The sequence below is a fragment of the Aegilops tauschii genome, chromosome 7 (genome assembly GCF_002575655.3).
Source record: "Aegilops tauschii subsp. strangulata cultivar AL8/78 chromosome 7, Aet v6.0, whole genome shotgun sequence".
NCBI classification, from domain to species: domain Eukaryota; kingdom Viridiplantae; phylum Streptophyta; class Magnoliopsida; order Poales; family Poaceae; genus Aegilops; species Aegilops tauschii.
Window position 1 is genome coordinate 619,133,426 of NC_053041.3, and position 25,868 is coordinate 619,159,293.

A 25,868-nucleotide genomic window follows, 5' to 3' on the forward strand; every position below is an offset into this window, starting at 1 on the left:
GTTGATCATTGCGAGGCTTCCCAAAGAACGCTCGTTAACTAGTTGCTCTTCGTTTTCAATCTCAACGGTGTAGCATTTTGTTTTTCGTGTTGTGCATTTTGAGCTTTTTTGGGCACAAGAACGCCCATTTCGTGTTGCAGGCTTGTAGCCCATTTCGGCAGCACAAAGGGGAAAAAAACCACTCCCCAAATCCCAATCCCGCACCCGCACCCGCAGCGCCGCATACAAGCCGCCGCCGCCGGCGGCACCCGCACCTCCTCTCCCTATCCCACCTCTTCTGCCGGCCGGTCAGGAGATGGCGTTGCCTCTGACGGAAATCCCGGACCACCTCCTGGTCGAGATCTTCCTCCGCCGCCTGCGTCTCCTTCCACCATCTCGCCACGGACGGGTCCTTCATCCGCAGATTCCGCCGCCTCCACGCACCACCAATCCTCGGATTCCTCTGGACCAGTGGCATGTTCCGTCCCACCATGCCGCCTCACCCCTCCACACCTGCAGCCCACGCACCCGCCCTCGCCGTCGACTTCTACTTCTCCTTCATCCGCTCCCACTGCCACTGGACCGTGCAGGACATCCTGTTGGGGATCGTAGTAGAATTTTAAAATTTCCTACGCATCACCAAGATCCATCTATGGAGTATACTAGCAACGAGGGGAAAGGAGTGCATCTACATACCCTTGTAGATCGCGAGCGGAAGCGTTCTAATGAACGGGGTTGATGGAGTCGTACTCGCCGTGATTCAAATCACCGATGACCGAGTGCCGAACGGACGGCACCTCCGCGTTCAACACACGTACGGAGCAGCGACGTCTCCTCCTTCTTGATCCAGCAAGGGGGAAGGAGAGGTTGATGGAGATCCAGCAGCACGACGGCGTGGTGGTGGATGTAGCGGGGTCTCGGCAGGGCTTCGCCAAGCTTCTGCGAGAGGGAGAGGTGTTGCCGGGGGAGAGGTAGGCGCCAGGGGCTGTTGTGTTGCTGCCCTCCCTCCCCCCCACTATTTATAGGCCCCCTTGGAGGGGGGCGCCGGCCTAGAACCCATCTAGACGGGGGGGCGGCGGCCAAGGGGGGAGGGGGGTGGCTTCCCCCCCAAGCCAAGTGGGGCGCCCCCCACCCCTAGGGTTTCTAACCCTAGGCGCGGGGGGAGGCCCAAGGGGGGGCGCCCCAGCCCAATAAGGGCTGGTTCCCTTCCCACTTCAGCCCACGGGGCCCTCCGGGATAGGTGGCCCCACCCGGTGGACCCCCGGGACCCTTCCTGTGGTCCCGGTACAATACCGATAACCCCCGAAACTTTCCCGGTGGCCGAAACTGGACTTCCTATATATAATTCTTCACCTCCGGACCATTCCAGAACTCCTCGTGACGTCCGGGATCTCATCCGGGACTCCGAACAACTTTCAGGTTTCCGCATACTCATATCTCTACAACCCTAGCGTCACCGAACCTTAAGTGTGTAGACCCTACGGGTTCGGGAGACATGCAGACATGACCGAGACGCCTCTCTGGTCAATAACCAACAGCGGGATCTGGATAGCCATGTTGGCTCCCACATGTTCCACGATGATCTCATCGGATGAACCACGATGTCGAGGATTCAATCAATCCCGTATACAATTCCCTTTGTCAATAGGTATGTTAATTGCCCGAGATTCGATCGTCGGTATCCCAATACCTTGTTCAATCTCGTTACCGGCAAGTCTCTTTACTCGTACCGTAGTGCATGATCCCGTGGCTAACTCCTTAGTCACATTGAGCTCATTATGATGATGCATTACCGAGTGGGCCCAGAGATACCTCTCAGTCACACGGAGTGACAAATCCCAGTCTCGATCCGTGCCAACTCAACAAACACTTTCGGAGATACCCGTAGTGTACCTTTATAGTCACCCAGTTACGTTGTGACGTTTGGCACACCCAAAGAACTCCTACGGTATCCGGGAGTTGCAGGATCTCATGGTCTAAGGAAAAGATACTTGACATTGGAAAAGCTCTAGCAAACGAACTACACGATCTTTGAGCTATGCTTAGGATTGGGTCTTGTCCATCACATCATACTCCTTATGATGTGATCCCGTTATCAATGACATCCAATGTCCATAGTCAGGAAACCATCACTATCTGTTGATCAACGAGCTAGTCAACTAGAGGCTTACTAGGGACACGTTGTGGTCTATGTATTCACACATGTATTATGATTTCCGGATAACACAATTATAGCATGAACAATAGACAATTATCATGAACAAAGAAATATAATAATAACCATTTATTATTGCCTCTAGGGCATATTTCCAACAGTCTCCCACTTGCACTAGAGTCAATAATCTAGTTACATTGTGATGAATCGAACACCCATAGCGTCCTGGTGTTGATCATGTTTTGCTCTAGGGAGAGGTTTAGTCAACGGATCTGCTACATTTAGGTCCGTATGTACTTTAGAAATATCTATGTCTCCATTTTGAACACTTTCACAAATGGAGTTGAAGCGACGCTTGATATGACTGGTCTTCCTGTGAAACCTGGGCTCCTTGGCAAGGGCAATAGCTCCAGTGTTGTCACAGAAGAGAGTCATCGGGCCCGACGCATTGGGAATCACCCCTAGGTCGGTAATGAACTCCTTTATCCAGACTTCTTCCTGTGCTGCCTCTGAGGCCGCCATGTACTCCGCTTCACATGTAGATCCCGCCACGACGCTTTGCTTGCAACTGCACCAGCTTACTGCCCCTCCATTCAAAATATACACGTATCCGGTTTGTGACTTCGAGTCATCCAGATCTGTGTCGAAGCTAGCGTCGATGTAACCCTTTACGACGAGCTCTTCGTCACCTCCATATACGAGAAACATATCCTTAGTCCTTCTCAGGTACTTTAGGATATTCTTGACCGATGTCCAGTGTTCCATGCCGGGATTACTTTGGTACCTTCCTACCAAACTTACGACAAGGTTTACATAAGGTCTGGTACACAGCATGGCATACATAATAGACCCTATGGCCGAGGCATAGGGGATGACACTCATCTTTTCTCTATCTTCTGCCGTGGTCGGGCATTGAGCCGTGCTCAATTGCACACCTTGCAATACAGGCAAGAACCCCTTCTTGGACTGATCCATATTAAACTTCTTCAATATCTTGTCAAGGTATGTACTCTGTGAAAGGCCAATGAGGCGTCTTGATCTATCTCTATAGATCTTGATGCCTAATATATAAGCAGCTTCTCTAAGGTCCTTCATTGAAAAACACTTATTCAAATAGGCCTTTATACTTTCCAAGAATTCTATATCATTTCCCATCAATAGTATGTCATCCACATGTAATAAGAGAAATGCTACAGAGCTCCCACTCACTTTCTTGTAAACACAGGCTTCTCCATAAGTCTGTGTAAACCCAAACGCTTTGATCATCTCATCAAAGCAAATGTTCCAACTCCGAGATGCTTGCTCCAGCCCATAGATTGAGCGCTGGAGCTTGCATACTTTGTTAGCATTCTTAGGATCGACAAAACCTTCCGGCTGCATCATATACAATTCTTCCTTAAGGAAGCCGTTAAGGAATGTCGTTTTGACGTCCATTTGCCATATCTCATAATCATAGAATGCGGCAATTGCTAACATGATTCGGACGGACTTCATCTTCGCTACGGGTGAGAAAGTCTCATCGTAGTCAACCCCTTGAACTTGTCGATAACCCTTAGCGACAAGTCAAGCCTTATAGATGGTCACGTTACCATCCGCGTCTGTCTTCTTCTTAAAGATCCATTTATTTTCTATGGCTCGCCGATCATCGGGCAAGTCAGTCAAAGTCCATACTTCGTTTTCATACATGGATCCTATCTCGGATTTCATGGCTTCTAGCCATTTGTCGGAATCCGGGCCCGCCATCGCTTCTTCATAGTTCGAAGGTTCACCGTTGTCTAACAACATGATTTCCAGGACAGGGTTGCAGTACCACTCTGGTGCGGAACGTGTCCTTGTGGACCTACGAAGTTCAGCAGTAACTTGATCCGAAGCTTCATGATCATCATCATTAACTTCCTCCCCAGTCGGTGTAGGCACCAAAGGAATATCTTCCCGTGCTGCGCTACTTTCCGGTTCGGAAGGGGTGACTATCACCTCATCAAGTTCCACTTTCCTCCCACTTACTTCCTCGAGAGAAACTCTTTCTCCAGAAAGGACCCGTTCTTGGCAACAAAGATCTTGCCTTCGGATCTGAGGTAGAAGGTATACCCAATGGTTTCCTTAGGGTATCCTATGAAGACGCATTTTTCCGACTTGGGTTCGAGCTTTTCAGGTTGAAGTTTCTTGACATAAGCATCGCATCCCCAAACTTTTAGAAACGACAGCTTAGGTTTCTTCCCAAACCATAATTCATACGGTGTCGTCTCAACGGATTTCGACGGAGCCCTGTTTAAAGTGAATGCAGCTGTCTCTAGAGCGTATCCCCAAAATGATAGCGGTAAATCGGTAAGAGACATCATAGATCGCACCATATCTAATAGAGTGCGATTACGACGTTCGGACACACCATTTCGCTGAGGTGTACCAGGCGGCGTGAGTTGTGAAACGATTCCACATTTCCTTAAGTGCGTACCAAATTCGTGACTTAAATATTCTCCTCCACGATCTGATCGTAAGAACTTTATTTTTCTGTCACGTTGATTCTCAACCTCACTCTGAAATTCCTCGAACTTTTCAAAGGTTTCAGACTTGTGTTTCATTAGGTAGACATACCCATATGTACTTAAGTCATCAGTGAGAGTGAGAACATAACGATATCCTCCGCGAGCCTCAACACTCATTGGACCGCACACATCGGTATGTATGATTTCCAATAAGTTGGTTGCTCGCTCCATTTTTCTGGAGAACGGAGTCTTGGTCATCTTACCCATGAGGCATGGTTCGCACGTGTCAAATGATTCGTAATCAAGAGACTCCAAAAGTCCATCTGCATGGAGCTTCTTCATGCGTTTGACACCAATGTGACCAAGGCGGCAGTGCCACAAGTATGTGGGACTATCGTTATCAACTTTACATCTTTTGGTATTCACACTATGAATATGTGTAACATCACGTTCGAGATTCATCAAGAATAAACCATTGACCAGCGGGGCATGACCATAAAACATATCTCTCATATAAATAGAACAACCATTATTCTCGGATTTAAATGAGTAGCCATCTTGAATTAAACGAGATCCAGATACAATGTTCATGCTCAAAGCTGGCACTAAATAACAATTATTGAGGTTTAAAACTAATCCCGTAGGTAGATGCAGAGGTAGCGTGCCGACGGCGATCACATCGACCTTGGAACCATTCCCGACGCGCATCGTCACCTCGTCCTTCGCCAGTCTCCGTTTATTCCGCAGCTCCTGTTTTGAGTTACAAATATGAGCAACCGCACCGGTATCAAATACCCAGGAACTACTATGAGTACTGGTAAGGTACACATCAATTACATGTATATCACATATACCTTTGGCGTTGCCGGCCTTCTTGTCCGCTAAGTATTTGGGGCAGTTCCGCTTCCAGTGACCATTTCCCTTGCAATAAAAGCACTCAGTCTCAGGCTTGGGTCCATTCTTTGACTTCTTCCCGGCAACTGGCTTACCGGGCGCGGCAACTCCCTTGCCGTCCTTCTTGAAGTTCTTCTTACCCTTGCCTTTCTTGAACTTAGTAGTTTTATTCACCATCAACACTTGATGTTCCTTTCTGATCTCCACCTCCGCTGATTTCAGCATTGAATATACCTCAGGAATGGTCTTCTCCATCCCTTGCATATTGAAGTTCATCACAAAGCTCTTGTAGCTTGGTGGAAGCGACTGAAGGATTCTGTCAATGACCGCGTCATCCGGGAGATTAACTCCCAGCTGAGACAAGCAGTTGTGTAACCCAGACATTCTGAGTATGTGCTCACTAACAGAACTATTTTCCTCCATTTTACAGCTGAAGAACTTGGCGGAGACTTCATATCTCTTGACCCGGGCATGAGCTTGGAAAACCATTTTTAGCTCTTCGAACATCTCATATGCTCCATGTTTCTCAAAACGCTTTTGGAGACCCGGTTCTAAGCTGTAAAGCATGCCGCACTGAACGAGGGAGTAATCATCAGCACGTGATTGCCAAGCGTTCATAACGTCTTGGTTCTCTGGGATTGGTGCTTCACCTAGCGGTGCTTCTAGGACATAATCTTTCTTGGCTGCTATGAGGATGATCCTCAGGTTCCGGACCCAGTCCGTATAGTTGCTGCCATCATCTTTCAGCTTGGTTTTCTCTAGGAACGCGTTGAAGTTGAGGACAACGTGGGCCATTTGATCTACAAGACATATTGTAAAGATTTCAGACTAAGTTCATGATAATTAAGTTCATCTAATCGAATTATTCAATGAACTCCCACTCAGATAGACATCCCTCTAGTCATCTAAGTGAAACATGATCCGAGTTGACTAGGCCATGTCCGATCATCACGTGAGACGGACTAGTCAAGATCGGTGAACATCTCCATGTTGATCGTATCTTCTATACGACTCATGCTCGACCTTTCGGTCCTCCGTGTTCCGAGGCCATGTCTGTACATGCTAGGCTCGTCAAGTCAACCTAAGTGTATTGCGTGTGTTCCGAGGCCATGTCTGTACATTCTAGGCTCGTCAACACCCGTTGTATGCGAACGTTAGAATCTATCACACCCGATCATCACGTGGTGCTTCGAAACAACGAACCTCCGCAACGGTGCACAGTTAGGGGGAACACTTTCTTGAAATTATTATAAGGGATCATCTTACTTACTACCGTCGTTCTAAGCAAATAAGATGCAAAACATGATAAACATCACATGCAATCAAATAGTGACATGATATGGCCAATATCATTTTGCTCCTTTGATCTCCATCTTCGGGGCGCCATGATCATCTTCGTCACCGGCATGACACCATGATCTCCATCATCATGATCTCCATCATCGTGTCTTCATGAAGTTGTCACGCCAACGATTACTTCTACTTCTATGGCTAACGCGTTTAGCAATAAAGTAAAGTAATTTACATGGCGTTATTCAATGACACGCAGGTCATACAAAAATAATAAAGACAACGCCTATGGCTCCTGCCGGTTGTCATACTCATCGACATGCAAGTCGTGATTCCTATTACAAGAATATGATCAATCTCATACATCACATATATCATTCATCACATCTTCTGGCCATATCACATCACAAGGCACTTGCTGCAAAAACAAGTTAGACGTCCTCTAATTATTGTTGCATGTTTTTACGTGGCTTCTATAGGTTTCTAGCAAGAACGTTTCTTACCTATGTAAAACCACAACGTGATATGCCAGTTACTATTTACCCTTCATATGGACCCTTTTCATCGAATCCGATCCGACTAAAGTGGGAGAGACAGACACCCGCTAGCCACCTTATGCAACTAGTGCATGTCAGTCGGTGGAACCTGTCTCACGTCAGCGTACGTGTAAGGTCGGTCCGGGCCGCTTCATCCCACAATGCCGCCGAATCAAGATAAGACTAGTAGCGGCAAGTAAATTGACATGATCTACGCCCACAACTGCTTTGTGTTCTACTCGTTTATAGTAACTACGCATAGGCCTGGCTTTGATACCACTGCTGGGGATCGTAGCAGAATTTTAAAATTTCCTACGCATCACCAAGATCCATCTATGGAGTATACTAGCAACGAGGGGAAAGGAGTGCATCTACATACCCTTGTAGATCGCGAGCGGAAGCGTTCTAATGAACGGGGTTGATGGAGACGTACTCGCCGTGATTGAAATCACCGATGACCGAGTGTCGAACGGACGGCACCTCCGCGTTCAACACACGTACGGAGCAGCGACGTCTCCTCCTTCTTGATCCAGCAACGGGGAAGGAGAGGTTGATGGAGATCCAGCAGCACGACGGCGTGGTGGTGGATGTAGCGGGGTCTCGGCAGGGCTTCGCCAAGCTTCTGCGAGAGGGAGAGGTGTTGCAGGGGGAGAGGGAGGCGCCAGGGGCTGTTGTGTTGCTTCCTCCCTCCCCCCCCCCCCACTATTTATAGGCCCCCTTGGAGGAGGGGGCGCCGGCCTAGAACCCATCTACATGGGGGGGCGGCGGCCAAGGGGGAAGGGGGGTGGCTTCTCCCCAAGCCAAGTGGGGCGCCCCCACCCCTAGGGTTTCCAACCCTAGGCGCAGGGGGAGGCCCAAGGGGGGCGCCCCAGCCCACTAAGGGCTGGTTCCCTTCCCACTTCAGCCCATGGGGCCCTCCGGGATAGGTGGCCCCACCCGGTGGACCCCCGGGACCCTTCCGGTGGTCCCGGTACAATACCGATAACCCCGGAAACTTTCCCGGTGGCCGAAACTGGACTTCCTATATATAATTCTTCACCTCCGGAATATTCCGGAACTCCTCGTGATGTCCGGGATCTCATCCGGGACTCTGAACAACTTTCGGGTTTCCGCATACTCATATCTCTACAACCCTAGCATCACCGAACCTTAAGTGTGTAGACCCTACGGGTTCGGGAGACATGCAGACATGACCGAGACGCCTCTCTGGTCAATAACCAACAGCGGGATCTGGATAGCCATGTTGGCTCCCACATGTTCCACGATGATCTCATCGGATGAACCACGATGTCGAGGATTCAATCAATCCCGTATACAATTCCCTTTGTCAATCGGTATGTTACTTGCCCGAGATTCGATCGTCGGTATCCCAATACCTTGTTCAATCTCGTTACCGGCAAGTCTCTTTACTCGTACCGTAGTGCATGATCCCGTGGCTAACTCCTTAGTCACATTGAGCTCATTATGATGATGCATTACCGAGTGGGCCCAGAGATACCTCTCAGTCACACGGAGTGACAAATCCCAGTCTCGATCCGTGCCAACTCAACAAACACTTTCGAAGATACCCGTAGTGTACCTTTATAGTCACCCAGTTACGTTGTGACGTTTGGCACACCCAAAGCACTCCTACGGTATCCGGGAGTTGCACGATCTCATGGTCTAAGGAAAAGATACTTGACATTGGAAAAGCTCTAGCAAACGAACTACACGATCTTTGAGCTATGCTTAGGATTGGGTCTTGTCCATCACATCATACTCCTTATGATGTGATCCCGTTATCAATGACATCCAATGTCCATAGTCAGGAAACCATGACTATCTGTTGATCAACGAGCTAGTCAACTAGAGGCTTACTAGGGACACGTTGTGGTCTATGTATTCACACATGTATTACGATTTCCGGATAACACAATTATAGCATGAACAATAGACAATTATCATGAACAAAGAAATATAATAATAACCATTTATTATTGCCTCTAGGGCATATTTCCAACACATCCGTGACGGTCGCGTACTCCTCGACCGCGACCTCCGGCGAGGAGAGCGGTCCCCGGTTTTCAAAGATCTCGTGGTGTGCGACCCCTTGCACCGGCGGTATGTGCTGCTCCCTCCGGTACCTCATGACATAGGCGCCTCGCTTGAGCACCGGTTCCCCATGGTACGCAAGGTCGAGTGCAAGCCTTTCCTCGTTCCCCTCGGCGAGGAGGAGGCGGCGGCTGGAGAGACAACATTCAGAGTCATCCTGATGGCACATTGCAAAACTAGTCTGGCTGCCTTCACTAGTAGAAAACAGGGCTTTGGTTCGGCCAGAAAAGAGCATTAATCCCGGTTGCATTACGAACCGGGACTAAAGGGTGCGATGCCCATTAGTACCGGTTCGTGGCACCAACCGGTACTAAAGGTTAGACCTTTAGTCCCGGTTCGAGCCACCAACCGGTACTAATGGGGTTTGAGGCATTAGTACCGGTTCGTGGCACGAACCGGTACTAAAGGTCCCATTTTCAAACTCTACCCCCCCCCCCCCCCCCTCCGTGGATTGCCTTTTCAGTTTTGTAAAAAGCAAAAGAAAATGATAAAAACTTCAAAAATTAAAATCCTTCCAGATGTAGTTATGTTACTACATGTACTAGTTAGGAAAATTTAAATTTGGACATGTTTTGCAAAAAGTGTAGGGAAAATGTAAAACGGCTATAACTTTTGCATACGATGTCAGAAAAAAACGTATAATATATCAAAATGTTCAGCATAAAAATCCGCAACCGAGTTTGACCGCCTACGGCCTGTTTGCAAACTTTTAGAATCCTCAAATTCTAAAAGGAAAAAAAGTTATGCTCAAATTCTGTTTTTTTTAATTTTTGTTAAATCTGGTCAAACTACTTATTCAAGAAGTATTAGTGTTACTAAATAATTATTCAAGAATAGTGTTACTAAATAATTATTTCAGTTTTTTTGAATTTTGGTCAAATTGTGGTCAAATTGTGGTCAAACTGTGGTCAAACAATGGTCAAACTAATTATTCAAGAAATATTAGTGTTACGAAATAATTATTTCAGTTTTTTGAATTTTGGTCAAACTGTGGTCAAACTGTGGTCAAACTATGGTCAAACTGTGGTCATACTAAATAATTATTGTTTTTTAGAACAATAGTTTCAAACTCAAACAGTGAAATGTGTGACTTCATGCTCAAGTTAAATTCATGAGGGTTAATAGGATTGACATCTTACTATTGTCAGGAAAACAACAAGTGCAGACTTGGAAACGAGGGAGAATAGAACCCGGAAGTTAAGCGTGCTCAGGCTGGAGTAGTGAGAGGACGGGTGACCGTCCGGGAAGTTAGATGATTTGGAATGATGAGGGGTGATTAGAGATTAGAGGTTAAATTGAGCAATGATGAGGGGTGATTAGAGATTAGAGGTTAAAATAATTCAAAAATTTGAAAATAAAAAAATCAAAAAAAAATTCATAAAATTTTCTTTAGTACCGGTTCGTGTTTCCAACCGGGACTAAAGGTGGACCTTCAGGCAGCGGCCACGTGGAGGGCCTTTAGTCTCGGTTCGTGTAAGAACCGGGACTAAAGGGGGAGGCTTTAGTAACGACCCTTGATGGCAATCCGTTGCATCCAAGGGCTGGAGTGATTTGGCCCTTAGCGAACGCGTCATAGCCCAGATGTCATGGGTCCACCCTTTTATTCTCAGGCACCATTATGCTTATGGATGCTTCTATTGGGACTGGGTGGAATTCGGAAGCAAGAAGTTGCTCTTGCTTGACACCAGGAATATGGAGTTCTCCATTGCCGACCTCCCGCCCGGAGAATGGAACGAGAGAGGATTCTGGGTACAAAGGCAAGAGTCCCAGGCAGTGGCAGGTGGAGAAGACAGTCTCACTAGATTCTGGGTACAGATATTATATCACAGATGCAACAGAGAGGTACTTGCTCTTGACAAAGACAAGTGCCTCATCTCTAGAGAATCCACTTGATGGATATTTTCTCAATGGATGTCAAGACATTGCAGCTTCAGAGGCTTTATGACCATCCGTCTTATCTTATGTATGAGACATACACATATATCAACTACCCACCGTCATTGTTGTCTTCAAGGAGAATATGAGGTGGTAAAGATTCTATTGCTTCCAAGTTATCTCCTTCCCTTCATAATTATCACATGACTTGTCTACCGCTTCATGTTCATTATTGCAATTGGCAATTATTGTTTGATATAGTAGTGTTAATTTCTTGTGCTCATGGGAAAACTAAGAAAGTTTGAGAACATAATTGTGTTGTTTGTCTTGTTTGTTTCGATCACCTTTTTAAGAGAATGGGGTTAGTAAGAGAAATGATCCTGTACACTATGAGTACCTTATGCATTGGTCCAGATGGAATCACTAAAAACAGCAGGTCTTGTAATTATTTTCGAGTAGAAGGAGTACAACTTTATATCCAGTTTAACTTTGATTGTTTCACCTCGAGAAATTCATTCGAGTCAAAGACATCCCATTTTGTACACTTTTTCTTTTGATAGATTTAACACTACTAGGAAAAGGGCTATAGATAATATGGACACTAATGGCGCACCACACATGTGGTGCGCCACTACTATATACTAATGGCGCACCATGTGTTGGTACGCCATTAGTGTCCAAATACTAATGGCGCACCACATCCACGGTGCACCACTACTAACAATTTTTTATTTTTTTCAAAACTAGTAATGGCGCATCAAGGGATAGTGCGCCATTACTAGTTTAACTAGTAATGGCGCACCACACCCTCGGTGCGCCACTACTAACAAATTTTTTTTATTTTTTTTCACATCTAGTAATGGCGCATCAGGGGACAGTGCGCCATTATTAGTTTTAACTAGTAATGGCGCACCACACCCTCGGTGCGCCACTACTAACAAATTTTTTTTTTCAAAGTTAGTAATGGCGCACCGTGGGGGTGGTGCTCCATTACTAGTTAACTAGTAATGGAGCACCACCCCCACGGTGCGCCATTACTAACTTTGCCCAAAAATCCCACCGAATGCACCCCCCATGTGGACCGCCTTTTCAGTTTTAGAAAAAATAAAAGAAAATGATGGAAATGTCAAAAAAATTAAAATAAAATAAGTTTGACATGTGATATGTGGTCTAGTTGTTGGGAAAATTTACAAATATGAATTTCGACTTTATTTGCAAAATCTCTCTGGAATTTGTAAAATGGGCATAACTTTTGCATACGAACTCGGATTAACAAGTTTTTTATATGAAAAATCATCTACTCGAAAAGTTACATATGAATTGAACCGGGGGAACCCCGTTCAACATCTTCAAAATCCCCAAAAACCTAACAGAACAAAAGATACGGGGCTTTTAAGATCTAGAGGTGGGAAAAATGAAAAAAAAAATCAAACTTACTAGTGGCGCACCATTTGCTAGGTGCGCCACTAGTAACAGAAAAGAAAATTGGTTTCAAAAAAACTTTTTTTTTGAAATTTTTGTCAAAATATGATACGTAATATGACCGGGAAGTTTGAAATATTTTTTCAAAATTTCATCACACTCATGAACATGAACAAAGTCCTAGAGATCAACAAGTGCCTGTTAAGTGAGCTGGTGCTGGGGTTGGATAGAACTTTGAAGTTAAGCGTGCTTGGGCTGGAGTAGTGTAAGGATGGGTGACCTTTCGGAAAGTTTGACCACAGAGTGCGATTTGACTTGAGATTAAGCATATTGACCCGAGATTAAGCCATAGTGATCCGAGATTAAGAAAAAAAATTGAAAAAAAATTGAAAAAAAATGTTAGTAATGGCGCACTTCTATGTAGTGTGCCATTACTAAGTCAGATAGTAATGGTGCACCGTGTGATGTACTAATGGCGCACTGCCTGGTGCGCCATTAGTATATCAGATACTAATGGCGCACATGTGGTGCGCCATTAGTAAAAAATTGTAATGGCGTGATGCTAGTGGCGCACCTGTAGTGTGCCATTAGTAGGCAAAACAGGTGCGCCACTAGCAGGCATTTTCCTAGTAGTGTATAAGGAGGCAGAAAAGTTCTCTTTTAGTCATCTTCAAATGTATAATCTTATCTTGCGATGCTCTTTCGAGATAAACATGCATAACTACTACGGTCACAGATAAGATCCTGACATACTGCTCTAAATAAGAAGAGCTTGTGCTCACAGGCAACTGAAAAGTTATCCTGTCATGTTGTTTTATCTGAATCAACCGCATAAGATTGAAGGGAGTGCTTACCAACATGGTCAACTGAAATTGTTCTTTATTGCAGTCAATGTCTCCACCACTCTTAGATCCTCAGTATCATGGTTGTGCTCTGAATCTCCAAGCAAATTATATTGGCTGAGATGATGGACTGAACCATAACAAGTTTTCAGGTGGTTGCACTGTTTCTTGCTACCAACACCTGCAGTTTCTTTCTTTATTTAGTTGGAAGTTTGTTATACTGATAGAGTGTGCGTACGCAGTAAACAAATTCCTGCAAAACCAATTTTGTATGAGTTTTTTTTATATCTGAATTCATTTATCTTCATGTGCGTCTGAATTGTGTGTTTGCAGTCACATGTTTCAGATTCAGTTGAGGTCAATGTTATGCTATTGTGCCCCGTCCTGTGATACTACCTACCTAATATAAGTCCAAAATATTTGTTCCTTTGAGGTGGTACAACTCTTCAACTAATATGCACAAATTGAGTGGAAATTCTATTTCATTAAATCCCTCTCTCCCTTCTAACATGGTATCTGTCGCAAGTCAATCCTAAACCCTAACTGCCGCCCCCGAGGCGGTCGGCCTCCATGACCGCCGCCGGGGGCCGCGCCGCCCGTACCTAGGGTTCGTCCGCCGGTCGTGTTGACCGGTTGCCCTAAAGAGTCTTTTTCCCGAGCCCTTGCTTCGGGTTTTTTTTCGCTCTCTCGCTAGTCCTTTTGATCGGCATTTTTCTTTCTGGTTTTCCGATCTAATCTTGATCGGTTTGTGTCGCCTGCCGCCGCCGTCGAACCCTGTGCGCCTCTACTCCGACCCAGGCGCGACCAACCGGCCTCTCCTCCGATCCGGCGGCTACGACCAATCAGCTCCGACCGGGACATTGCATCGCCCCGACCCGGCGGCCTCGCGCCATGCGACGGCCAATCATAGCCGTCGCTCACACGCCGGCCCGCCCATTGATCCACGTCACCCGCCTCCGTCGTGTCTGCACGATGGCCCGGCGGTCTACATCACCGGCCTCGTGCTCGACTGCGTCGGGCTGACTGCATCAGACTCGTCGGCTACCTCAGCTCGGGCCCCGCTGCTACATTGGTCGCTCGGGCCTCGCTGCCCGGGCGCCGGCGCTGCTTTGGCAGCCCGGGTGCTGGTGCTGACAAGCTCGTCCGCACGACATCCCACGCCGTCCGTCGTCGCCGGCCTCATCCCGGACTCCGCCGCCACCACTCCTCCATCGAGCGGCGTCCCTGACCTCGCGCGCGATCGGCTTGATCACCCGCTCGCCGCCGCGATCCGCCTCCTCTACGCCGCGCCACCGACCTGGCCCGTTACTGACGCGCGCCTCCGCAAGTCCCGTGAAGATCGTCCTGATACCGCGCGCCTCTCCGCCGATCGAGCCTCGAGCTGCCGCTGCGTCGCCCCGTGGTTCTCCTCGCGGCTGCATCGACTCGTGCGTCGCCGCTGCGTCGCCCCTTCGGGCCGTAGTGCCGCGATACGCGGTCCCCGCCGCCGCCCCGAGGCCGTCCCCGCTGCTGCACCGACTCGCGAACCGCCGTTGTGTCGCCCCTTCGGGCCGCAGCGTCGCGGCCCACGGTCCCCGCCGCCGCCCCGAGGTCTTCCCGCCGTCGCCCCGACCCGCCTGCCGCCGCTTCCTCGCCCCTTCGGGTCGTAACGCCGCGGCCCGCGATCCACTCCGTCGTCACCGCGCGTCGACCACCCGTGGTATGCGCCGCGCCGTCTCCCTTGGCGCGGGAACGCCACCGTCCGTGCCGGTCTTTGTCACGCTGTCAGGGTTCTTCGCCTACTTCAAGCACCGCCGCCGCACTCCTAACCTAGTCGCCGCCGCCGTAGTCAGGCCGCCGCTGCCGCTCTTCTTTGGCCGCCATCGCCGCTACCTTCGTAGCCGCCGCCGCCCGTCCACCCCCTTCGTCTTCATCCAAGCACCAGCCCAGCGTCGCCGTCATCTACCCCGACCACTTCGTCTACTCCGACCACCGTTGGTGACATCGGCCCCGCGCCGATGGACGCCGCAATCGTCGTTGAGTTCTTCTCTGCTGGCCCATCCAACTTCTCCGACATGGCGTACAGCTCGTGCAGGTCCCTCGTCTACGCATGCCCGGTGCTGGCAACACCGATGCGTGCCTTCATCCATGACGTGTCCCCGGGCCTGGCAAGCCTGGTCGGCGCTTCGTCAACTTCGTCTCCTTCCGTCTACGCATGCCCGGTGCTGGCAACACCGGTGCGTGCCTTCATCCACGATGTGTCCCCGGGCTTTGGCAAACCCGCCGCGACTTGTCGTCAACAACATTTTCTTCCCGGCGCACCCCTACTTCAACACCACTGCGCCCATGCTAACTCGGCATGGTCTTGCGCCCGCGGCTCCACGGCGACTTTCTCGACACCGGCCACCCCGACTCGACATCGACCACGGCATTCTTTGCACGGCTACCTCGACCACGGCTCCACCACCAACGCTCTTGGCTACATCGACAACCGGCACAAAGGGCTACCGCCTGCTTGAGCAACCTCGTTGGTTTCCACTCCAGCCACGATTCCATGATGCGTCGACCGTTACGACTGTGGGGGGGTGTCCGTCGGCTTGCCTTCAGATTCTTCTCCAGTCTCACCGTCTGCGTCGCTACCGTTGTGACTGCGGGGGGATGTTGAGTAACGTGATTGTATTAGGAAACATAGGTTAGACTAGGAAATATTCTGGCTTGCCTTGTACTCCAAGTAGATCATGTACTCCTATATATATGCCCACGAGGCTCAAGCAATACATCAAACTATTTCATTAAATCCCTCTCTTCCTTCTAACAGATAGCGTGGACTCTCTTCGCAGATTTGAACACCTACCTTGCCAACAAGTTGGCGCGTGACAATCTAAAGGATTTCACCTGGCTGTGGTCTTGTGTATGTTGTTCTTGTTTTCCATGCTACCTCTAGATTTTACCCGCAAAAAAAAAAATGCTACCTCTAGATTCGGTTAACATGCTGTAACATGAATGTGCTGCTCCGTGTCTAAGAATGTGAGAAATGGAATTAACAGTTTCAGTCAAGTGACAACTGTGGTATTAGATGTAGCTGAAGTATATTACCATGATGTCAAGATTTTTCTTAGCTATTGGAGTTATGATCTCGTTGAGCGTGAATGCAGTACACCAGGCAGTAGTCATGTATATGTTGTTCTAGTTTGCATGAGTACTTTGTAGCTTCAGTTAATGTGGCTGCTCCTCTCCCTGCGTAAGAGTGAATATGACCATGAATTTGACAGTTTGAATCAACCAACAACTGTGGTAGAGCTAGCTAGATGATGTATGTATATTTCCATGTCACATTTTGTCTCAACTAGAGTATTTATTAGAGTTACTGAAAATGATTGAGTGCCCCTAATTTTCTTTTTTGGGGGTGAAAAAAAAACTTTATTAGTAGTAGGAAACAAGTTGGTGCATAGCGCCCATGACATCACCAGCAATAAACTCTGGCACATTGAACCTCCATTTTACCACACCAGAGTCTACATATGTATTGCCAACTTTAGTTGAGCCTTGTTTGTTTGTCGACAGCCAAGTTGAGGTAGACAGACAAGTCGCAACTGGAGAAGCACACACAGTGGGCTGTGGATCCTTTCTTCTCAGCTGCGCATCAGTTTACACAAGTTGAGAGCCTCTAAATCCACCACTATCAACTCCTCAATCAAGTTCAGGCGCATAGTATTTCATACTGTACGAAGATGGACATACAAGGCAGCGATGGTGATTCTCAGGTGCACCACTGCTTTGCAGAGTACGCCTGACCAACTGAATATGCATCACCGATCTCTATGTGCACCACTGGAATGGCTCAATCTGTTGCCAAATTGGATCATCGATCTCTATATATCGCATTCTTGAGTAATGTGAGGTGCTCTGTATTTCCTTTTTGTGACGCATTTTTGTACTCAGATGACTGACAGCACCTAGTGTGTTGATTCTCGCTACCAATGTACTCAGATGATTTCCACACCCTGGCATGACGCGAGGGAGTGCACCACCATCAGGAAACCATGCTTTATTATTATAGTCAATAGCCACCACTCTTAGATCATCATATCATGGTTGTTGTCGTGATCTCAAAGCAAATCATCTTTGTTGAGATGATTGACCAAAACTGAAACTTTCAGGTGATTGTATGTTAGCAATTATGTAAGATAGATTAAAGTGGGCACCCTGTTTTTGTTTTCCTTTCATTTTGGTAACTCATTTTTGTACTGGGATCTTGCAACCAACACCCCCAGTTTCTTTATTTTCTTTAATTGAAGGTTTTTATACTGCTAGTTGCCTAGGTTGTACAGGAACTCCTGCAACAACTCTGAATGCCTCAAGTTTTTTCACGACTCGTCTGTTTAATCGCATGCATCTGTCCTGCTGTGTTTACAATCTGTTTATGAATGATTGGATCCGCCAAAGAGACGGGAATACAAGCGGTTTGATTTAAATCTTTTTTGGTGTCTGAACTTTTGTCTTTTTTTGCTCAGATTCAGCGGAGTCTTAATCAGATCAGAGTTCTTGATTCGAATTGATCTTGTCATGGTGATGTCAATAGTGTGGAAATCTCACAGATGTGATTGCATTGCCCCTGCAAGGTGGCAAATGACAATCTACAGAGCTCCTGCCCTCTGCGTCAAAAATAAAATAAAATCAACAGAGCTTCACTTGGCAGTGGTTATTATGTCTGTTGTTCTCGTTTCATACTACGTCTAGCTTCGGTGAGTGTGATCATCGATGTGGTTCTTCCCTGTACACGATTTTGGTAATGAAATTAAGAGTCCGTATCAGCCTGCTACTGTGGTAAAGCTAGCTTGAAGATATAAGAGTAATGATATGGAGAGTAGGAGAAAGAAAGAGTCCATATCAATGCAAGACTTGTTTCTACAAGAGAAAGCTAAACTTAGATCACGTTTGGTTTGCAATTTTCGACCGTACATCTCCTGATTGCATCGCTTACCGAAAATGTTACCGACTTTTTATTTATACGGCTGGGCCGGTTTCCATCGCTTGTTTTCGCCGCTTTGCAAAGCTTAGTGTGTGTATCACCAGATCAATCACCCGCGCTGACGCGTGACTTTTTCCTACCCTAGCCGTCACCACCACCAGGCGACTAGGGAGGCGATCTCTTTTCTCCGATCTCCACCGGCCGGGGCGCTGGCCCCCTCTCCCTTCGGCTGCTCCGGCGGCAGGAGGGAGGGGGGACCCCGTTCCTCCGCTCTGTAGTTAGGTTTTAGATTTGTAGGTCGTGGTGCGTCATTGAGGTGGTGGGAGCGGCGCCCGGACGAATAAATCTGCCTCAACTCCACTCCTACACCGGCGGTGCCCTTCATGGCGGCGTCTCGGAGTTGATGGCATCGTGTCTCTGCCGATCCCACAGATCGGCAGCGTTAGGGTTCATGGATGGCGTTGGCGAGGCGGCGGCGGCGACTCCATCAGGTGTGTCTCTCCTTCTGCTCTGTCCCCGTTGTTGTGGCGTTGTCTCCGACGTCATGGTGGAGCAGGGAGGTTTTGTCGTTCAGGAGTACGCGCAGGCGGTTGTCTGTGCAAGTGACAGCTAGAAGATGGAGTATCTTGTGCTGGGTCTGTGGTCAAAGGCTGGCAGTTCTGGTTTCCTCCTCCGACGTAGTCGTCATGCGGGGGTGTCAGTTCTGAAGTTCGATGGCGTGTCCGGGGACATGTTGCCCAGGTCTGATTCTTTCAATGGCTATGGTTTTGCTTCTGGCAAACTACTTTGGAGGTCCGTAAAGCTGCTGATCAGCGATGGAGCCGCGCACTAGTAGAAAAGAGGGCTTTGGTTCAGGCCGGGTCAGCCCATTAGTCCCGGTTCAGTCCAGAACCGGGACCCATGGGGGCACTCGTCCCGGTTCGTGAGGCCAGGGGCCTGCCGGGCCTCGTGGGGGCATTGGTCCCGGTTCGTCAGGCTCCTTTGGTCCCGGTTGGTGGGACGAACCGGGACCAATGGGCCTCGCTCCTGGCCCACCACCATTGGTCCCGGTTGGTGGCTTGAACCGGGACCACAGGCTGTCCTTTAGTCCCGGTTCATGCCACGAACCGGGACCAATGAGGTGCCTATATATACCCCTCGCCCGCGAGCAGAGCACTCCAGTGCTCTGTTTTTCTCTGGCCGGCGAGGGGAGGGCTTTGTGGTGCTCTACCTCACCTCCTATGCACATGAGGTGTTCGATGAAATGGCCGAGCCACACTAGTTAAGCTTTCTCGTCTCGAAGCTCGACCTCAAAGCTCCATTTTCCTCGAGATTTGTCTAGGTTTAGCGGCCCGTCACGTCCCACTCCCGTCTTCACCGCCGTCGATCGCCCGCGCCGATCTCGTCGCCGGCACCACCGTGGTGAGCCTCTTGTTCTTATCTTCTTTCTGAAAGAAAAAAATTCTTACTTTAGATAGATACTTGTCTAATTTTCTTACTATTTTATTGCTTGTTATTATATAGTGCGATGGTTTTGGTATCCGCCCCCGTCGGCCCTCGTCCTGTCTATGATTCGGATGTGGTATATATTATCTTTATAACTATTGGTTCATTTATTGTTTATGAAAATTGTGCCGACCAACGTGACATAGATTTTATTTATCTAGGAGGTATGTGAACCGGAAATTCCAACCGACCCTATTGTCGAGAGGTTAAATTTAGTTGAAGAAGAAAACAATTTCTTGAAGGAAAAAATAAAAAAAGTTGAGGAGGAGAAGATGATATTGGAGTTGCATGTTGCGGATGTCGTCAATGATCACAAGATCAAGATGGATGTAATGCGTTTGAAGATTAGAAAGATTAGAAAATATGCCATTCATACCGAGGCTTGGTATCATTATGCTGTTGGATCAATTGTTACCTTGATTGCGATTATGATGCATTTGTTTTCGCATTGAAATGTTTTACATAGTTTCAATGTATGGTTTAATTAATTTGATGCTCTGGAGAGCTATATGTTGTTAGATGAGAACTATGTATGGACTTCGGTTTTAATGTGATGATGAACTTCTATTAATTTGGTCACTTAATTATGTATTCATGATGTTCTGTAATGGTTTTGGACACACTTAATTATATATAATGCACGCAGATGAACCGCCAATGGATGTACGGTGACAGACACACCTCCGAGTACATTAAGGGCGTGCATCATTTTCTTGAAGTGGCTGAGGCAAACAAGCAGAATGGTTTTATGTGTTGTCCATGCCCTAAATGTGGGAATACGAAGTCTTACTCTGACCGAAAAATCCTTCACACCCACCTGCTTTACAAGGGTTTCATGCCACACTATAATGTTTGGACGAGGCACGGAGAAATAGGGGTTATGATGGAAGACGGTGAAGAAGAAGAGGACGATGACAACTATGTGCCCCCTGAATACGGTGATGCTGCAACGGGGGAAGCTGCTGAAGATCAAGAGGAACCAGACGATGTGCCCAATGATGCTGCAACGGGGGAAGCTGCTGAAGATCAAGAGGAACCAGTGCCCAATGATGATGATCTCCGCCGGGTCATTGCCGATGCAAGGACGCAATGCGAAAGTCAAAAGGAGAAGCTGAAGTTTGATCGCATGTTAGAGGATCACAAAAAAGGGTTGTACCCCAATTGCGAATATGGCAACACAAAGCTCGGTACCGTACTGGAATTGCTGCAGTGGAAGGCAGAGAATGCTGTGCCTGACAAAGGATTTGAGAAGCTATTGAAAATATTGAAGAAGAAGCTTCCAAAGGATAACGAATTGCCCGACAGTACATACGCAGCAACAAGGTCGTATGCCCTCTAGGATTGGAGGTGCAGAAGATACATGCATGCCCTAATGACTGCATCCTCTACCGCGGTGCGTACAAGGATCTGAACGCATGCCCGGTATGCGGTGCATTGCGGTATAAGATCAGACGAGATGACCCTGGTGATGTTGATGGCGAGCCCCCCAGGAAGAGGGTTCCTGCGAAGGTGATGTGGTATGCTCCTATAATACCATGGTTGAAACATCTGTTCAGAAACGAAGAGCACGCCAAGTTAATGCGATGGCACAGTGAGGACCGTAAGAAAGACGGGAAGTTGAGAGCACCCGCTGACGGGTCGTAGTGGAGAAAAATCGAGAGAAAGTACTGGGCTGAGTTTGCAGGTGGCCCAAGGAACGTATGGTTTGGTTTAAGCGGCTTAGTTTAGATAAGGCATAATTATCTTATGGAAAAACAAAAATTAAAATAAAGTAAAAATAACAAAATAAAGTAAAAATAAAGTAAAATAAAGTAAAATAAATGTATGCCGACGGCAAGGCCGTCGGCATATCTGTGCACACACGGAGATGCAGTCCCACGGATCGATGACGTGGCATGGCACACGGATCGATGACGTGGCAGAGCGGCCTATGCCGACGGCTATGCCGTAGGCATACCTTTGCCATAGATAGTATAAAGAAAAATTAAAAATAAAACTAAATAAACATATGCCGACGGCGAGGCCGTCGGCATAGCTGCGCACACGGATCGATGACGTGGCAGAGGGGCATGTGCCAGGTCTATGCCGTAGGCATACCTCTGCCATAGATATGCCGACGGCCGCCGTTACCTCCCGTCGGCGTAGTTTCAACACCGTCAAACGGTCAGCGCTGACCGGGTAGGTGGGCCCGGGCTATGCTGACGGCCGAGCCTATGCCGACGGTCCCCGTAGGCATATCTCGAGCGGTCCCGACGGCCTCGTCTATGTCGATGGCCCCGTCGGCATAGATGGTTGTATGCCGATGGCTTTTCTACGCCTACGCCTGTCCTTGGCCGTCGGCATAGGTCCATCTATGCCGACGGGGGCCGTCGGCATAGATGAGGCCGTCGGCGCAACCAGTTATTCTGGTAGTGCATGGTGAAACTGGACCTGACCTCAGGTATACCATTGCGTCGAACAAAGGCAAGAGTCCCAGCCAGTGGCAGATGGAGAAGACAATCTCACTAGATTCTGGCTACAAATATTTTATCAGAGGTGCAACAGGGAGGTATTTTGCTGTTGACGAGGACAGAAACACTGCCAAACTTATCTCTGGAGAATACACTCTATGGATATTTCTCATTAGACGTCAAGACGTTTCAGCTTCAGAGGGTTTGTATGAAACAATGTAAGCCACTTTTGTTGTTTGAGCCACCACACATATATACAAGCTTCCCACCATCGTTGTTGCCTTCAAGGACAATATGAAGTGGTAAACTTTCTATGCACCATGTTTATTTCCTTCCCATCATAATTATCAGACAGATTGTCTAATTGAGACTGTTTTTGTTGCAATTAGCAATTCTTGTTTGGTTGATTTAGTGTATTTATTTTCTTGGGCTCATGGAAAAAATATGGAACATAGTCCTGAATTGTTTGTCTTGTTTGTTCTGATTGCTATTTTAAGGAATGAGATTAGTAAGAGAAAGAATCTTGCACACTTTTGGGTAGCTTATGCATGAGTCCTGATGGAATCACAAAAAACACTAGATCATTGATAATCATCTTCGAGTAGTAGTTTTTATGGCCAGGGAAACGAAGGAATGCAAGAGTAGATCCAGTTTAACGTGGATTCTTTTCACCTCAAGAAAATTCATTTTAGTCAAGCAGAGCTCATTTTTACACTTCTCTTTTGATAGGTATAAGGAGTCAGAAAAGTTCTCATTTAGTCATTTTCACATGTATAATTTTATCTTGTGTCCTGTTTTCAGATAAACCTCCATAATTGGTATGGTCACAACTAAGATCCCGAGTCACTGCTCTAAATAAGAATACCTTGTGCTCACAGGCCACTGAAACTAGATTCTGCGATGTTGTTTTTATCTGAAATGAACCTCATAAGATCAAGGGAGTGCTTATCACATACTCCCTCCATTCTAATGAATAAGGCATGCATGCATTCCAAAATTCATCTTTGACCAGAAATTAGAAAATTATGCCATTAAATGCTTCTTCCGAATATGAATACAACAGTATAATTTTTATCACATACAATTCACATTTGATTGGTCTAATTTATGGTCAAAGTTCAATTTCGAAATGCGTGCACACCTTATTCATTTGAATAAAGGGAGTAGGCAACTGGAAGCTTTCTTTATTGTGTTAAATCTCCACCATTCTTAGATCCTCATATCATGGCTCTCCTACTCTCAAAGCAAATTATATTTGTTGAGATGATCGACTGAAACTTAAGGTGTTTTTAGGTGATTGTGTATTAGCCATTCTGTAAGTTGAATCAGAGGGGACACCCAGTTCTGATTTTCTTTCCATATTGTGACTCATTTTTGTATTTGGATGGCTGACTAGCACCTAGTGTGTTTGTTTTCTCTACTAATACACCCAGTTTTTTTCCCTTATTTTGTAGTAAGAAGATTGTGATACTGCTAGGTGCTTAGGTAGTACTCCCTCCATCTGGGTTTATTAGGACCCCTCGTATTTGGGGTGAAACTTTGACAATAAATTTTAATGATAAAACATAAACAATATGTCACAATAATTATACCGTTGGAATCCTCTTTGGAATACAAATACAATAGTATTCTCTTTTTTTAGACAAGGGGCAGCACACTTTCTGCCTTCCACTCATTCACAATCTTCTTTTTACAAACAATGGTCCTGATAACATCAGGTGCACTATTATACCACAGGACCCAGCATCATGTTCATCAGATTTTGCCGAAACATGGGCTATCTCATTACTACAGTGATTTACATGCTTGAACTTACAAGATAAAAAGATTGATGCTCTAATCTTGATATCTCTGATGATGGCGCCTATTGGGAGTCTGTCAAAGCCTGAACTTTGCACCTTGTGCATCAAAGATATGCAGTCTGAAGCTAGTTCACTCTTCTGGAAACCTGAGTTCTTGGCAAAGACAAGGGCCTGGCGCAAGGCAAGGGCTTCAGCCACTTCTGGGACTTGCACATGATCCAAAACACCCCGATTTTCTGTCTGCACAGATCCTTGGTGATCACGAACCACGGCGCTATAACCTGCTTGTCCAGAGTGGGCAAAAATCATCCCATCAATACTTTTTGTAGCATATAAATCATATAGATGGTCAAAGTTTGATTAAAATTACGAGGGGGGCTAATAAACCCGGACGGAGGAAATATATGATCTGCTGCCGTCCTGCAACATGGAATTACCACTTAAGTTTTTTTCATGACTCATTTATTTATGTTGACTTGCCTCAGTCTGGCTATGTATTCCAACCTTGATTGCAAATTACAATTCTAACATACTAAAGCGAGTCTTTGGAGTCACATGTTCTGAATTTTAGTTGAGATCAATAATCAATATTACCAATGTGATGTATCAGATGACAGCTAGTATATTTGTTCTCGCTGCCAATACCTCCAGTTTCTTTCTTCTTTTTAAGTTAGAAGGTTGTTATGCTGATAGGTGCATATATACTAGTACTAAGGTAGTATATGAACTCCTGCAACACGAAGGTCCCGATTCTGAAGTTTTTCACGTCTCATTTCTTTGTGGTGACTTGTCTATGTCTGGCTATGCATTCCAACTTCTATTACAAATTCCAATCTAAGCACACTGAAGCGAGTGTTTGCAGTCAAATATTTCAGATTCTGTTGAGATTAATATTACCAATGTGACAATGCTACTCTGCAAGACTCTTCTTTGGTGCCTAAACTTGTATCCTATCTGTTCAGGTTCAGATCGGCATTGCTAATTTGAAGTAACAGTGATTTCAATAGCTTGGAATTCTCTAGGACGTGATCGCCTTGGCTACAAGACAACACGATCTACATTGCTTCACCTGGCGGTGCTCATATGACTCATATCTATGTTTCGATTAATTAAGTGTAACATCAATGTGGACCTTCACTTCCTAAGAACGTGGCATTGAAACTATGAGCTCCTCTAAATCGGCAGCTGTGTTAAAAGCTAGCTGTTGTGTATTTTCAAGTCAGATTTTTCTTTCTTAATTATTAATTAGAGTTGCTATAACAGACACAGTCTGACTATTGGCAAAATGGTCAACTGATAACGAAGGCAAGAACAATATAAGCAGCACCAACCTGCAGCTGGAGGGACTCAGTTCTCTGTTGTTGCTCCTGTACGGTGCCCTTGGGGCACTAAGTTCGGATGACCAGTAGAAGTAATGATAATTTGTTCCTCGTGAAATCTTGAATATGCACAAACTGGGTGGAAAATTTTCTCTATTGTCTGATCTTTTGTCCCTTCTTCTTCAGATTTGACGGAGCCTTTTCTTTTGAACTGAGCATAACCCCTTTCCATTACTTAGCATAGTGGAAATACATTTTGTTCTGCATCACCATTTCTGAGACAGATTTGACGGA

General features: G+C 46.7%; 1 protein-coding gene across 1 annotated transcript in view; it reads left to right on the forward strand.

The window, feature by feature from the left end:
* Positions 1 to 470: 470 nt before the first annotated feature.
* Positions 471 to 25,868, forward strand: part of LOC109761628 (uncharacterized) — a 41,182-nt gene continuing 15,784 nt past the window's right edge. The window contains exons 1-3 of the mRNA XM_040396283.1: positions 471 to 587; positions 13,901 to 13,953; positions 14,262 to 14,899. Coding sequence (XP_040252217.1) covers positions 471 to 587; positions 13,901 to 13,953; positions 14,262 to 14,899 — 808 coding nt within the window. The remainder of the gene's footprint in view (positions 588 to 13,900; positions 13,954 to 14,261; positions 14,900 to 25,868) is intronic.